At 35.3% G+C, this 16,478-nt stretch overlaps 2 protein-coding genes across 5 annotated transcripts; one reads left to right on the top strand and one right to left on the bottom strand.

Annotated features, from left to right (window-relative positions):
- Nucleotides 1-1,942: 1,942 nt before the first annotated feature.
- On the bottom strand, nt 1,943-5,934 carry tshba (thyroid stimulating hormone subunit beta a). Of its 4 annotated transcripts, none has more exons than XM_060868083.1 (3): nt 5,813-5,934; nt 3,210-3,387; nt 1,943-2,336 (listed from the first exon to the last, which is right to left on the bottom strand). In XM_060868083.1, exons 2-3 carry the CDS (start codon nt 3,369-3,371, stop codon nt 2,067-2,069), a joined length of 432 nt encoding a protein of 143 aa, XP_060724066.1. In that variant the 5' UTR covers nt 3,372-3,387; nt 5,813-5,934; the 3' UTR covers nt 1,943-2,066. The 4 variants fall into 4 exon arrangements, with proteins under 4 accessions (XP_060724066.1, XP_060724069.1, XP_060724067.1 ...); XM_060868086.1 differs by having other exon boundaries at nt 3,210-3,295; nt 5,813-5,829; XM_060868084.1 differs by lacking the exon at nt 5,813-5,934 and adding an exon at nt 3,682-3,874 and having other exon boundaries at nt 3,210-3,295.
- On the top strand, nt 5,448-14,234 carry slc5a8l (solute carrier family 5 member 8, like). The gene is made up of 15 exons (XM_060868081.1): nt 5,448-6,167; nt 6,531-6,596; nt 6,802-6,853; nt 7,151-7,218; nt 8,123-8,277; nt 8,450-8,590; nt 8,681-8,810; nt 8,914-9,002; nt 9,104-9,216; nt 10,036-10,103; nt 10,430-10,516; nt 10,721-10,908; nt 11,105-11,217; nt 11,309-11,397; nt 13,831-14,234. Exons 1-15 carry the CDS (start codon nt 5,814-5,816, stop codon nt 13,948-13,950), a joined length of 1,833 nt encoding a protein of 610 aa, XP_060724064.1. The 5' UTR covers nt 5,448-5,813; the 3' UTR covers nt 13,951-14,234.
- Nucleotides 14,235-16,478: the final 2,244 nt, after the last annotated feature.

Raw genomic sequence — 16,478 nt, forward strand, 5'->3', positions numbered from 1 at the left:
TTGGTATTTAAGGAAGGAGGAGGAGCCGGAGAGTTACGTCATGACTTCTTAACCAATCAGAAACGTTTAGTCTACAAAGCGTTGGCTGCAATGGCAGTGTGGTGTCAAATTTCACTGCAATGGCTTTATTGTTTAGACAGGATATTTATTGTTTTACAATATCGGTGGTGTTATTAATTAGTGTAATGTAAAACAGATTGTGGCTAATATCAGCACTGTAATTGCGTAATTGCTTTTATAGTATTTTTATGTAAGTTTTACCGAGATATTAATGATATTCAGGATCTGGGATGGGCGTTGTCCCATGTCTGGAATGTGTGTTTGTGTGTGTGTTTGTTTACCTTTTTAAGTACAAGAACCATTAAACTAAAAATGTCTTTTACTACTAAAGTTGTTTCTTTAAATGTCGTGTGTTGCTATAGTGTGTTACCAAAATATGTGACTTCTTACAGGATAAAAGGCAGCTTCAGGAAACTCAATTTATTTTCTGTTGCATGTCACCTTGAGGCAGACATTTGGTATATGTGTTAAAATTGCAGATAATGTGCAATGGTAGTTAGTCTCGCATATTTTTACTTGCAAGATGTTCCTCTACTCTTAAATAAATGTTGTCTTAAATAAAAAGTCACTTTTTATAATTTATAGTTTTGGATACGTGCTGCTCAAAAAAGAGCAGAAGCTGTAATATAATACAATACTGTATTTTCACCTAATAAATAGAAACTATGCTTCATAGTAAACTAGCAAAATTCCTGGAGCCTTTCCCATCCATTGATGTGCATTGGAAGTTGGTCTGATTCTAAAATTACAAAATTGTTAAATTGTTAAAAGAAACAACCCTTATAGCTCTAAACAGGTCTGCCAATGTGACTTTTCTAAAAGCCTAAAAAAATGTAGTAGCCTTCGAAGTTTTATATACAGCGTGCTTGTAAAATTGGCATAAACTATAGGGGGAAAGTGCGTATTGTATGTTTTAAGGAAAAATGTAGGGCTTATCGAGACGAGCCCACCAATCATTGTCAGAGAATGATAGAATTCTGTGTCACTGATCTCCCTTGTTCAAGTTGCTTGTGACCTGTAGCATGTGACCTGTAGCTGGTCATAGGAGTGTTACTCATGCCGGGGTTATGTAATTAGAGAGAAGTCACGACGAGTCCTCTGTGTGCTTAGACTTGATAGTGCTCTCCAGCAAGCTCAAAATAGTCTTCACTCCATTATTATCTTCTCGTAATTATTAGTCTGTATTCCAAGCTAGCGCCATCACGACTGTTCCTTATTTCTCAAAGGGGCTCTCCATACCGGGGCTTCAAGAACTGCCATTTGAAGGGCACTTGAACCTAATTCTTACAGTTTTACACATTCAAGTAATGTTTATACACGTTTACACACATTTACACACGTTTTATCACCCCTGAGTAAGGCCCTTAACTCTCAATTGCTCAGTTGTTTAAAATGTAAGTTGTTCTGGAAAAGGGTATCTGCCAAATTCTGTAAATGTAAAATGTCTGCCAAATCCAATAAAAGGCTGAGGTCAGACCTTTGTGTATTATAGTGTAGAAATAATAGTCACATTTCTTGGCCATTGTTCATGCTTTCCTAAGCTTATAACTTGTTTCATTTACAGTTATCTTACAATGTTATCAGTTTCATTTTGTTTTTAATAAGTAGGCAACATTTTCTAGCTTTGACCTTGATTCCTTTAAGTGATTCATAATTGTAGTCAGTGTCATATGTTTCTGCTCTTGAATGAGACATTGACTTGAATGAGAAGGCAATGACACATGCCTTACAGTAACGTCCTGGCCTTAATGCTAGTAAGCAAACACTCATTAAAGTCTTTAGGATGACTAGATTGGTGGTCATAACATGGTGGTCATAACATGGAATACTACTGCAATAAATGTTCTGCAGCTGAGCAAACAAAACAGTTCCACTGTTGTCTGCAGACAGGTTTTTATTACATTCGTAGTTTTTATTACATGTATAGATCAGGTCAAAACAAAGTCATCAAGTGTCCAATCTGACACTGAAATAAAGCTAATATAAAAAGTATCACAGAAGCTGGATTAGATGTAATCGATCTCCCTGGGACTGGGATACAAATGCCGGACTGGTTTGGAGCATTTGGCTGAACTGAATCTGGTTTTGTGGGCACACTCATCACTGTGTGTGTTACACATGCTGCAATGGCAGCTGAGAGCAATTGGATAGGTGAAGTAAGAATCAGCATGAAGAGCACAGCCAGGCAAAACTGTTGTACGGTACTCCAAGTCCTGATAGGTGCAGCTCCTCTGGAATAGAAAACGATGTCCCACCAGTTCTTTCATGTTACTGTCCTGAGACAAGAACAAGAAGTAAAAAACACAGAAAATTCTTGACCTGTAATGCAACACAGAATAATTAAGAAATTAAATTACTCCTTGATCAAAAATGCTACATAAAAATAAATGCTACATAAATTCTACATTACACATTACCCTGGATTCAGCAGTATCATACATACAGTATCATCACACATTTCATACAAACATCTTATCACTAACACCCTCATGCTTTTTTACCTGTCTGAAAATACATATCTCTGACTGATAAGCTGATTTCCTATGAACTCTCTCTCTCTTTCTCTTTCTCTCTCTCTCTCTCTCTCTCTCTCTCTCTCTCTCTCTCTCTCTCTCTCTCTATCTCTCTTACACACACACTCACTCACACAAACACACACACACACACTTCTCTCTATAGTTATCACATGGTTACAACAAAGTGAAAATTTCCCACTTCCTTATGTTCAGTGATATATTGTGTTCATACAAATTAACAGAAATGTAATAAGAAAAAATGTTGATTTCAAAATAAACTAGGAAAACTGTATAAGTATAAACACTACATTCTGCCCAGTTTGAATGAAGTAGTTATTTATTTATTTATTTACTATTATTATGAAGGTTAGTGTGAAACTGCTTGAAAAAAAACCTGTTCGTTCTTGATTTCTTTGGAATCAGTTTCATGCAGCAGTTAAAAAAAAAGATTATCTTGTTCAACTTTTTCAGCTTTTTTGTAACATCATACTTTTCTGGGAAACTCTGTTAGGCTCTACTTATGTAACACAAGGCCTGGCATTTACTGATAAGTATTTTTACTTTATTTTACTGTGGTCTAGTTTGCTCACTCACAATCACACTGAGTTAAACATTAAACAACAGGTATCTTACCCTCGAAAAACAGAAGCCCATGCATATTGTGGTGTTGATGGCCACACAGTAGTTACATTCTTGTTTCTCAACATAGAAAGTGTATTCTGTTGGGACACACATAGGTACAGCTGATCCAACAAGATGGCCTAAAATACCAGCCATGAACACAGGAGCAAACATCGTGTCTCTTGACAAGCTAAAGTCAGAAGATTGGGCACACCAGAAATAAAAGAATGGTTACAGTTCAGGTTTAGAAAAGAGAAGCAGTGTATGATGTACATAATAATTTCACAGGTTTTTAACTGTTGATGCAAATTAACACGTCAAAATTTTTGAGTGCTTCATTTCTTGAAAAAGTGTCATGAAAGGCTGAATATTTTTCTGAATATGATTTCTGAATAAATATTTCTTAAACTATTAATTCATATTATTACTTATGAGTCCAATACACTTGTATAACCTAAAACGAAAAGCTCAGAATTTTCCTTACCTGTGTATAGTGGCTGCCAGACTCCTATTTATTCTGTGAGGATTCTGCTTTTATATTGATCCCTTTTTCCTACCTAATCCCACTGTCTCCTTATCTGCAGATCACCCATAGCACAACATTCATAAAACCATTGCCTCGTCCTCAACCCAGCTGCACTCACTACACGCACCTCTAGACCATGCTATAGGCCTGCTGGTGCTTGTCGCTATGCTCATATTCAAAGTACAGCTCAAATTAATAGATGTTTCCTTGTAAGATTTGCCCTTCAATTTTAAAAATAGTAATAGACCTTAGACACAATGTCATTATTCTCAGTAATCAGACTGTTATAAAAGTTACATACTTTAGCTGAATGCATAATGTGAAATAATACAAATAACACAGGACCTCAAAAACATTTTTTTCCTCCTACAAAAATGTGTCACAGACAGTTATCATTTCATTATGTGTAATTATTCTTGAGATCAAATAAAGTATTTTACAGCCATAATCTTTTATTAATAAAAGATGAATTGCTGTATGGCTTATTCGATTTTAGTATGTTAACATTTGATCAAAGCATTTTTGGTTATACTGTTTAATAACTAATGCATGCTTTACATTTTATCAAAGCAGTTACTAAAAAGGTTGAATATCTTTACTATTATTCAGGAAATTTGATGAACAGGGAGTTCCAGATATACACTATATGCCTATTGTTGACACAACAGAATGATAAAATAAAATATAGTGTATATTGTTGAACAGGAAACAAAAGTTACACACTACACAAAAATGTTCATGATTAATTGTACATCATTTTGTTGATCTAACAGAAAGTTAAACGAAACTGAATATAATTCTAACACCATGCTATTGGGAAATTATAAAGCCAAAGCAAACAAACGAACAAAAAAAAAAACTAAAAAGAAGAATACTTCAGAGGTGGGGACTTTTACTGAAAGTAGTAGAAGCAAGTGAGGGGGAAATGAAGGGAGCAAAAGAGGGAGATGAGGTCATGGGTCACTAACTATCCGTGGTATCCACTTAAGGGAAAAGCTTCACTTCTAGGAAATTTGAAATATACACCTGGTGAGCAACTGAGTTACTAAAATTGTAGCTTAACCACATTTCTAAGGAACATAAAGAAGTTTAATGTTTTTCTAAAATTAGTTATTCTTAAAGTGGTGAAGTTTGGTTTGTATTCATTGCATATTCATTGCAGAGCAGTTGACAAAGACGTGTACTGACTGAGCTGTTTTCATATGTTATGTTATAATAGTAATCAAGCTACATTAAAAAAAAGCAACAACAAAAAATCAAGTGCACTTAATGGATAAAAACTGCCTATATTATTGAATAATTCAATAGGGATAATAATAAGGAAAATGTCACACAGTTCCAATACTGTAAATGAAGAATAAAACAGAATTACAATTCTAGTCTTTTTCCAGTCGATTATCTTCAAATGTAATTAATCTCTCTTATTCAGTTTGATTCTAAAACAAATAAATAAAAATAAATCTGAAATCTGAAATAAATAGCTGAAATAAATGATATAAGAAAAAATGTGTGCTAATTAATGTGTGACCTTGATCTGTGTAAGCAGCATTTTTGTAGTTTACGAGTCATAGAAAGAACAGCCTGATCAAGTATCCAGCATGTTCTCACACAAAAAAATGTTATCTTTTGAACATTGTGCTGAGATTGGTACACATTCACCGTCCTCTACATCAGCCAAACCCACTTTATGAACCTGTTATAAAAGCTGTATTTAACAATCGAATAGAGTCGTGTGTGACAAGGATATCTTTGAGACTCAGTGATCATTAACCCTTGTTTTTTCTGTAGTTTCTTCTGAAGGACAGCATGCTATCACTTATTCTTTCCTCTACATGAATGAAGGGAGCAGCTTCAGATCAATTTACCTAAAAGGAAAGCCTAAGTGAGCTACAGTAAGAGGAATGTTACAGATGTCTTTTATGAATTTTGTGTAAAATGTCTATTAAAAGGTCAATTTACAACAGACCAACAAACAGCACCTGGTAAATCTGTAACATATGACACTGAGATTGTGTATAGGAAGCTAAAACAAGTGGATTGAATTTTTGTTAAGGAAGTGAACGTGTGCCTTCATTGTGTTATTACCAACCATGGCTGGTGGCGGAGGTCCAACAGCTACATTCTCAGTCTGGGACTATGTGGTGTTTGCTGGGATGATCTTGGTAGCTGCTGGCGTTGGGCTCTTTCAAGCTTTCCGAGGCCGCAAAGATAACAGCAGTGCTGAATTCTTGCTCGGTGGCCGTCAGATGACAGCAGTGCCAGTCGCCATGTCCCTCACGGCTAGTTTCATGTCTGGGATTACAGTGATTGGCACTCCTGCGGAAGCCTATAGATATGGCACAGCATTCTGGCTCTTTGCCTTCTCCTACACCATCATGTCCAGCATCACTGCAGAGATCTTTGTGCCTCTGTTCTATCGCCTCGGCATCACCAGTACATATGAGGTAAGAGAGCTGGCTGAACAGGAAAAATGAAGTGAACACATAAACAGAGTTTATTGGGGGTAAATAAATTAGTAAAAGTACTATTTATTTGCCTTTTTTGACTCATTTTAGTAGAGAAATGAAATAACTATAAAAGTTATTCAAATTAAAAGATTCCAAAATATTATGTTAAAAATAAATCATTTTATTTCACAACATGCTCTTTTACAAATCTGATAGTCTCCTATTTTTTAAAAGACTGTTCAGTGTTCTAGGTTTTTAAAAGGTAAATTAAAATATTTCATGTCATTTATGACAAAGTTATAAATTGGTTACAGTATGTGAGTGTTTCATAAATGATTTTAAAACCAATTTGTTTTTCAGTACTTGGAGCTGCGCTTTAATAAGGCTATTCGAGTGATTGGAACAACCATGTACATAATCCAGACAGTAAGCTGAGTGTTCATTTATTTATTACTAACACACATTTTAATAACCTAATTGTGTTTGTATTGTAATGGAAAAAAGCCATGTGCGCAAATTGTTTTCCATCATGTAATCACTTGACGCACTGCTGTCCAAAGTAATAAATATAGTCATAAATAAAAAAAATCCAATCAGTGGCTAATTATCTAATGTCTGTTTCTCTGTCTAGGCTTTGTACACAGGCATGGTTATCTATGCCCCAGCACTGGCCCTCAATCAGAGTAAGGATTGTTGCAAATAACAAATATCACAAGAACATTTTAAATCAAATAAGATTTTGCATCATTTGAAAAAAAAAAGGAATAACAGTTTGTTTAATGTATACACTCTATCAAAAATTGAAAATGTAAATATACAATGGTTGATATCAATAAAGGCATTTATTAAAACTCTTGTTATAGAAAAGTAAAAATATTAAGTGTATATAAAATGTTATGACTTAATCATCTGTTCTTAAATGGGTCTTGAAGTTATAATATAGAATGTGTTTACTACAGTGATCTTTGCTTGTGTTGTAGTTACTGGCCTGGACCTTTGGGGAGTGCTGGTGGCCACAGGCATCGTCTGTATCATCTATTGCACCCTGGTAAGTTATTTGGTGTCAGGAATAGGGATGCTGATAATTCTATTGTTTATCTGTCCTGTATCATTCTCATTCATATATATCATCACCATCCATACCAATCATATTCATATTTTTTTTTACTAATAAAATCAGATAACATTTAGAAATACAATAAGGAATATTATGGCATGTAGATCGTATCTGCAATTGATAATGAAGGGACAGCAGATATGAGATTGTACAGAATTATCAGTGAACATAGTCATTAAAAATGAGCACAAGGTACAGTGTTTTACATGCCTAATAAGATTTCACATGCATGTGAAGTGGGCATGCAGAGAAACTGGCATGCATGAGAGCACTTTAGGTCAGTGGGCACTGAGCCTTGGAGACATGCTTAATTCCCAGTTATAGATGTGTCTATGCCTTAAACATTGAATTCAGTATGAATAGTTTATTGTTGGCAGCACAAACAGCCAACAACCCACATAAACAAACCTAATGAAATGTTCCATGATTCCCTTTCTTAAGCCTGTGCTTTTTGCTAAGTAAGTTACTTATTTTGTTATCAGTATTGTTATCAACAACCACCAAAAATATCTTTTATAGTTCATATAAAATGCATCCTTACTCAAGATTATTTCAGTTTGAATTATCCACTGTTAGTTGATCAAAAGTCAATCCAGGCATTTATTCACGTGTTTCTATCTAAACAGCTTTAAATGATTAATTGAAATCTTTCTTGTCTCCTGTATTGGATGAAGCAACCCAAATTCCAAAAGGTTGTAAAAGCAGTGAGGATATATTGTCATGTGATATGAATGCTGCATGTTGTTTGTCCTGTGTGTTTGACATGTAAAAATTGTGTTGCGTGGTGAGTGAATAGAGTGCTGTGTAACATGCAGCTCTCTGCTCTTCCTAACAGGGAGGCCTCAAGGCAGTAATATGGACAGATGTGTTCCAGATGGTCATTATGCTGGCTGGGTTTATAGCAGTCATCGCTCGTGGGGCCGTGCTTCAGGGAGGCTTGGGAAAGATTTGGGAAGATAACTACAATGGAGGGCGCTTAGATGCGTTTAGGTAAGTCATTGGCTTGAGAGGTGTTATAAATTAACTGAAGGAATGGTTTGTATGTCAAACAATGTGGGCTGTTTCGTTAAGTATGCACTTAGGTGCAAATCTTAGACTGCTACTGATGCCTCTCAATTCAGTTGTTATTTTTTAAATATTAACTATTCAATTGTCTCTTTAGTTTTGATCCAGATCCCCTGAGACGCCACAGTTTTTGGTCCATTGTTGTCGGGGGTAGTTTGATGTGGGTGTCAATGTATGCCATTAACCAGTCACAAGTGCAGCGCTATATCTCCTGTAAAACTTTAACCCATGCCAAAATGTGAGTATGCATTCAAATATCAAGAGTAAATTTGTTAAAAATAGTGAGATCTCATATAAGCTTTTTCATTTGTTCTGCTTCTGTATTTAGGTCGTTGTATGTAAATATGTTGGGGTTGTGGATTACTGTGAGTCTGGCAATATTTTCTGGCCTTACCATGTACTCTATATATAAAGACTGCGATCCTTTGACTAACAAAGATGTTGGTTCTGCAGACCAGGTGATGCTCACTAAACTATAGTGTTGGAAATAATGAGTTTATTTATTTCCAATAAAGTAAGCCTGATTTTTATATAAAAGTGTGTATGTGTATGTGTGTGTAGCTTCTTCCATATCTAGTAATGGACATTCTAGCAGAATTTCCAGGCCTTCCTGGTTTGTTTGTAGCAGCTGCATACAGTGGGACATTAAGGTAAGGGAAAAAACACCTCCATTCAGTCTCCATTCAAACAATATACATTTCAGTTCAAATTGTTCTGGTCACTAGCTAATTACTTTTCTTTTATGTCTCAGTACAGTGTCATCCAGTATTAATGCTCTAGTGGCCGTCACAGTGGAAGACTTTGTGAAACCTATTTGGCCCAATTTGAATGAAAAGAAGCTGTCATGGATTAACATGGGCATGAGTAAGTTTTCATAGAATTTCATAAATGATACAAAATGTAATACAAAATATAAGACTGTTCCTGCTATCATAAAAACTTAATTATTTTCTCAAATGAAAGAAAAATGTGAATCCACTGTTTAATTCAAGGAAAAACAGAGGCCTAGTGTTAAGAAATAAAGTTAAGAAAAAAGTCTCTTGACAAAGTGTACAAGGATAAGTGTGTCAGACTGGACGGGTATAGTATGTACAAGTGAGAACATCATAATCTTTCACTCAACCCAATGCACATAAAGGAATTCATGAATAGTTAGCAAACAGTGTCCTTTAATAAACTCCCTTCAACATAATACAGAGCACAGGAATGCTAAACAAAATGACCTCAGAATATTGTCCAAGGAACCATGTCTATTAAACCAACCTGCTGTCGGTTAAAGCTTAAAGTGTAGCACTTGAGTGAGGGCAGTATGATTAGAGTTTAATTGATTTTACACGAATAAAGCCCTAAACAAGGTATGAACATTTACCTTACTTTTAGATCTAACCTTTATATCTTTTCATCCAAATTTAGCCATGTGACTTCTCACAAGAATGATACCATTACTTACAGGGATATAAATCTTTCTTTTGTATTTCACCTGTGGCATTTAGACAACCATTAAATGGTAGAATATCATATTCTATCAACTGTTCATGCTGTAGTTCATATTTTATCAAATTTAAGTTATACATGTACACTAGTCACGGTGCTTTTTGCTTCATTAATGTTTGATCCACAATAAAATGATTATTGTTTAAGATTTCATGTATGTAAATGATTTTTTTCCCTTTAAATTTCTAGGTGTTTTATTTGGAGTTTTGTGCATTGCTATGGCAGCGGTTGCCTCTTTGATGGGAAGTATATTGCAGGTAAAACAAAGTGTAAACTATTTTACATTTTTATTATCAAAGGTGTTTAATACATTTTACTATAGCTATATTCTCAGTTAAAGGGCTTTCAACTCCAAACCTAGAGCCCTACTAATCTGCATTTCTCTCTGACACACCAGCTAAAGCTTATATTCAGTAGCCTGAAAGTCTACAGAGCAATGAGCAATGGGATTGGAGTTGAGAACCCCAGCTATAATCCTAGTTCTGAGTGTGTTATGTGGCGTTCACTGTATATTAAACAGCACCCCTTGCTGTATGATATTTGTCATGACATACTGTTTTATTTGGGTGAATTCCTCCCTCAGGCTGCCTTGTCTGTATTTGGTATGATCAGTGGACCTCTGTTGGGGATTTTCCTGCTGGGCATGTTCTTCCGTTGTGCTAACTCCATTGTAAGTCACATTGTGTAAAACTCCATTCTGTGACTTACACAAATATTTCTGATTATTTTAAAGCGTAAAAAGTAATGTCTTTTTGCAACTTATTTATTATTGGTATCTTTTGGCAGCCTGCTGTAGTTACTTTTGTATCATGAATCATGTTTAATCCTATTAAACTGAAAGAGTGTTATGTTTATTGAATCTCTCTGTATTCAGGGTAGCCTGACTGGATTAATAACCGGGCTAATTATAACCCTGTGGGTGGGCATTGGTGCTCAGTTGTACCCTCCTTTACCAATTAAGACCAAACCACTTCCCCTCAGCGTGGCAGGATGTAATGCTGGAGACACAAACATAACCACTACAGTGGCAGCATGGACAAGTACAGCCCTACCAACCACAAGGCAAGAATTCTTTTCCTCCAGGGTCTGTCACCTACAATGCACCACTGGGAAATTTATTATCTGCTTTCTATCAGAAACAGATGAATTTCTATATTTTATGAATACATTTGATACAACAGCATCCTTATATCACTTATTTTGCAATAACCTGTGCAATGTGAAGTTGCAAAAAATGTACCTCTTGTTTATCATTCAGCATTGTGAGACCAGCTCTCGCTGATTCCTGGTACTCTTTGTCCTACCTGTACTTCTGCCCTGTTGCCATGCTGGTGACTATGAGCACTGGGCTAATTGTCAGTGCCATCACAGGTGAGATTAACAATTTCTTGTACTACAATTAACAGTGAGATGAGATCTGAACATCCAATAATGAAATGGATTGTAAACGCTACTGTCTTAGGTGGCTGTAAACAAGAGAAGATAAACCCAGATATGTTTGTTAGGAAGGAAGACCTCATCTGCTTTGGCTGCAGAAGAACAGACACTGAGGTAAAGCTTCTTACTATGTATGTCTAATGCAGTGTATGATATTGAAACTATATTATTTTTAATTGATAATTATTGGAATTACACTATATTATAATATAATTACATATCACTGCATATGTTTCCTGTTTGATGATCCATGTCGAACTATCTTAGGTGGCCAGAGCAAAGCAAGTCTTAATGCCAAGTAATCTCTAAAAAAGTGTATGTTTAAAATTGGTTTAAAACCAGCTGTCCTGTTTTTCTTTTCTTTACTATACTTTTATATTTCTGTGTGAAATTGTACTTTCAAATCATCAGTAAGTTAAAAGACACATTTATCTTTAATATCTTTTTCCAATTCTTTAAAATGTACATATTTTCATTTTACATAGGACAACATCATAAAACAGTTGTTAATATGAAGTATACAGCTAAAAAAAAAAATTTCCAAACTGAACAGAAAATTGTTTGTTTATTAAAGTCCAACCACACACATGTTTTAACACCTCTTATTATTGTCATATGTACATTTAATATACAGTTTTGCTCAAAAAGGAATACCTTTAGTTTGTAATAGTGCATCGCCCTTTAGCATTAATTATGGTCCTTAATTCTCTCAGGTTGTATAGCTGCCCATTCTTCTTGGCAAATGCCTCCTTTACATTTTTTTGATTGTCTTGCCCAAACTGCATGTCTAAGATCTCCCCAAAGTGGCATAATGATATTGAGGTCAGGAGACTGTGATGGCCTAAAGAACATTCAACTTTTTATGCTGTAGCCATTGGAGGGCTTACCTTTTGCTTTGGATCATTATGTTGAGCGTCCCTTGCGCAACTTTCATGCTGTAGAATGCAAATTGTCTGTCAGTATTTTCTGATAAAATGCTGCATTCATTTTGCCATCAAATTTTACTAACTTCCTTGTGCCACTGGAGCTCATACAGCCCCAAAATATAAGAGGTTTACTGAAGTCGGGCCTTTTTGTGGCACGGGCACAGTAACGACTATCTCCTGCAACTCGAACATACAGGTCATTTGTGTTTAAGTTCCTCCTTATTGTGCTCCATGAAATAACAACACCACTTTTTTCCCAGAGCAGCCTTTATGTCTCTCGCAGTTGTTTATGGGTTTTTCATTGCATCCTGAACAATTCTTCTGGCAGTAGTGGGTGAAAACTTTCTACCTGACCGGGGCTTAGTATCAACAGACTCTCTCATTTTCCACCTCTTTATCAGAGTTTGAACAGTACTGACTGCATTTTCAACTGTTGAGATATCTTCTTATACCATTTTCCTGCTTTATAAAGCTCCTCCTTATTATGTAGGTCTATTAGCAGTTTTTTGTCTTCCCCATGGAGCAGTATCCAGCCAAGTCAGTGCATCATTTCATGAGCTGAATAACTCACTGACTATTTATGTACAGACACTAATTATGTTGGCTTTGTAGAAACATTCTGTTTTCCTATTTAAGTTTAGACAAAAATATATAAAATTTAATGCGGCCTAGGGCTTTCGAGCCACATGCACCAAATTCGGATATGTTGTAGACCCTGGTCTGAAGTTTGTTGCTATTACTTTTCTAAGCGAACCGAGTACCGGTACTTCCGGTACCGGGTCTCAAAATGGCCTTTTTTCCCATAGACTCCCATGATAAAATTTTGAGGTTTATAACTCGGCAAGCTTTCGAACTATCTACACCAAACTTGGCCCGCTCCTTTAGGGTGATACTCTGAACAAAGGTTTAAATTGGTGTACCGACTGGCCTTTCGGTTGTGCCGTAGCCCCGCCCACAAAATATGCAAAATCAAAAGACTTTTTACAACATGGACATGTGACATATCAAAACACTCAGAACAATGAGGGGAACTTCCTCAGGAGTATTTGAATGACGTCACATGCTCGTCTCCACTTGCCTCCAAATGTTTTGGCACCCTATCTTTCTGTCTCGTTTTGCCTCCAAAAGTAACACTGACCCTTATGTCCAATCGCCTCCAAAAAGCACTGGCCTTTGCGAATACTTGCCTCGTCAAAGCCAACATCAAAGTTTGTCGCGACGAACTTTACAAATCTAGTTACAATTACAATGAGTCACAGGTGCAGAAACTTCCCTTTAATGGCCATTTAAACCCCTGTGTGTCAGCCTGTGTGTTTACAATGTGGCCAAATGTTCAAGGATATGTAAACTTCTGATTAGGGTTGTTTAGATGATATCAGTTATCATTAGGTTTTAAAATGGAGTCAAACAACTATGTGATAATTAATGACTTCATGTGACCACTATCCTTAAATTAGAAAAAAAAATTTTTTCCACTATCAGTAATATTTTAAAACTAAATGGCAATGTTTAACATTTTTTTCAGGGTATGCAAACTTTTGAGCCAACGCTATGTCTTTCAGGTATTTGGTTATTTGTTGACCTTACAAGAGACTTACATTTTGTCTGAATTTCTTAACAGAACCCTGCAACAGTCTTGGTTGAGAAGGCAGGGCCAGAGCATCTGTATGGCTTGGACAATCCTCAATTCATTGACATCAATCAGAAACTAAAGGACAGTGACAAGATAACCAAGTTCTAAACTATTTTTCCGTCACCACATTAGTATGACTCTATTCATGATCCTGTAATTAACTACAGGTTGAAACACAGAATCAACTTAACTAGTAAACTAGTTATTTTTTTTTAAAAAGATAATCAATTAATTAATTCCAGTTTAAACAGCTTTTGTATTCCATTGTTATAGCATGTCTACTATTCACTGCCATCTTTTTAAAGTTGACATTTCAAAAGTCTATTTATTATTATTATTATTATTATTATTATTATTATTGATTTGTCAATTAAAATATGATTAATTATAAAGATTACTATCTTGAATTAAGTATTATTTGCAATACAAAGACTGATTGTAGGCAGCATGGCGGGGCAATCATTGGTATTGTGTGTATGTGTGTGATGTGTGTGTGTGTATGTGTGTGTGTGTGTGTGTGTGTGTGTGTGTGTGTGTGAGAGAGAGAGAGAGAGAGAGAGAGAGAGAGACACACACACACACACACACACACACACACACACACACACACACACACACACACACACACACAGCAGTACTGCTATATGCTCCAGATCCATCTGATAAGGATAAAGCAGTTACAGCAGATAAATGAAAGAATTAATAAAGTGACTGTATATATTTTTTTGTAATTATACAATTAAAACAATGTGCTGTGAATTAATAATTAAAATGGCAACCTCTGCTGAGGATACACAATGAAACCACTCAAACATCTGACCACACCTACACAATGAAAAACAGGGAAGAGCATGGGAAGCCTACACACTTTTATGCCTGTGTGATGAAAAACACATCCATCATGAGGTGGAAAATACATAGAGTTCACTATATGGGGAAAACAATAATCACTACATGAGTATTTTGTGGTTTTATTATTTGGTAAAACTTACTTTACTACTTAATAGTATTTCAATGTAAGTTGAATAAAATCAAGAACAACAGAGTTAATCATTACACCCATAGTGCCATAGAAGCTTTTATCACTAATCATTTAAATGGATGGTGTTCTAAAAAGAATCAGGAAACTTGTATGTGTAGAAGTAATAAAGACCATGTAAAAACTTGCCAAACAACAAAGGAAACAAATGAGGTAAAGCAAAATTCTTTATTACAGGGCCATATTAGGTTATATAACTGACAGGCACACATCAGTGGATGAATATAATTGCCAGGGTTATAAGACATTTAGATACTAGTAAATTATTTATTTTTAGATCCATTTATAATAAGGAAGATTGTTATGCTTAAATGCTTTGCCAAACTCTGCCCTGTTACAGTGAGCACTTGGCTAATTGTCAGTGCCATCACAGGTAAGCTTCTAGGAGGTAAGTCCTAGAAATAACATTAATATTGAGATGAGATTTAAACTCTATATGATAGTTATTTTATTTTATTTTATATGATAGTTATTTTATTTGTATAGCAGTCAACACCTATATAAAAATGCAATATTTTTGACAGGTATTACAAAAGCCACTAAATCATTTTTCTATTCATCCTTTGAGATGAACTGGAGCCCCAGGCCTCACTCAGGCTCTTTAACCATTCTTTAGGTTAAATGTTCAAATCCCCAAAGCCATGTTCTCAAAATCTATTGGAAAGCCTTCTCAGAAGAGCTGATTATAATAGCAATAAGGGACTGAAATTGGATGTTTCACAAGCACATATTGCTGTGATGGTCAGGTATCCATGTGTTCTATTTAAAACATGCATGCAGAATTAACTTACAAATCTTTATTGCCTTACTTAACTTTATACAATTCTTATCTTACTTTTTTAAAGGTTACAGGGGACATCTGTATAGCCATGGATCTGTGCAATAAATTGCTTTATATCTAGTGATATTTAAGTGCACTTGCCTTTGGCTCTACATATTTAGAAAAAGGCTACACAAGAGGAAAATAACTTGTTTATAACAATTCATATATTAATACCAACCTAAATTCAAATAATTCAACAATTCCAACCAGGTATAACAGTACCAACAGCTCGAATTTTGACAGTACAAAGCACAACTTAAAAGTGCTAAGCCCCACAGCAGAGATTAAAACACATCCGATAAACATATCTGCCACCAAAACAAACTTTGCAACACAATCTGATTCTGATTCCACAAGAGCAGCAGTCTCAATAACACTCAGACCTCCAGTATCTACTATGCATGATAGTACTGAATGTACAGTCCATATTTGCATACTTTAACACAGGAATGGATATTAGCAACAAAACAAACAATGAAACCGCTGTCATGTGTCATTAATGTCATTACTTTAATACAGAATTAGATTTTCTTATTACATATACATGTCATTTGATCAGGCGCTCATTGTTTAAGCAGGTGCTGGTCTGAATCATTCAGAAACATTCCTGACCATTTTATTCAGTGTAATCTCTTCAAGAGACTTTTGTGTGTTCAACTTCTACAGTATATTGACACAGAAAAAATAAAAATCTTTTTTTTTTTTTTACGAGTACTTGTACTCGTGGGTGGGCAGTTAAAAATAACAAATGAAACACTAGTTATTTCAGGAGGT

This window comes from Tachysurus vachellii, chromosome 4 (genome assembly GCF_030014155.1).
Source record: "Tachysurus vachellii isolate PV-2020 chromosome 4, HZAU_Pvac_v1, whole genome shotgun sequence".
NCBI lineage: Eukaryota > Metazoa > Chordata > Actinopteri > Siluriformes > Bagridae > Tachysurus > Tachysurus vachellii.

Excerpts from the sequence above, each read along its gene's own strand:
- tshba (XM_060868083.1), bottom strand. The coding sequence starts at position 3,371 with ATGTTTGCTCCTGTGTTCATGGCTGGTATTTTAGGCCATCTTGTTGGA. Across the intron at positions 2,337-3,209 it reads TGGGCTTCTGTTTTTCGAGG|GACAGTAACATGAAAGAACT; the intron begins GTAAGATACCTG and ends TTCTTGTCTCAG.
- slc5a8l (XM_060868081.1), top strand. The coding sequence starts at position 5,814 with ATGGCTGGTGGCGGAGGTCCAACAGCTACATTCTCAGTCTGGGACTAT. Across the intron at positions 6,597-6,801 it reads CCATGTACATAATCCAGACA|GCTTTGTACACAGGCATGGT; the intron begins GTAAGCTGAGTG and ends TTCTCTGTCTAG. Across the intron at positions 8,591-8,680 it reads ACTTTAACCCATGCCAAAAT|GTCGTTGTATGTAAATATGT; the intron begins GTGAGTATGCAT and ends TTCTGTATTTAG.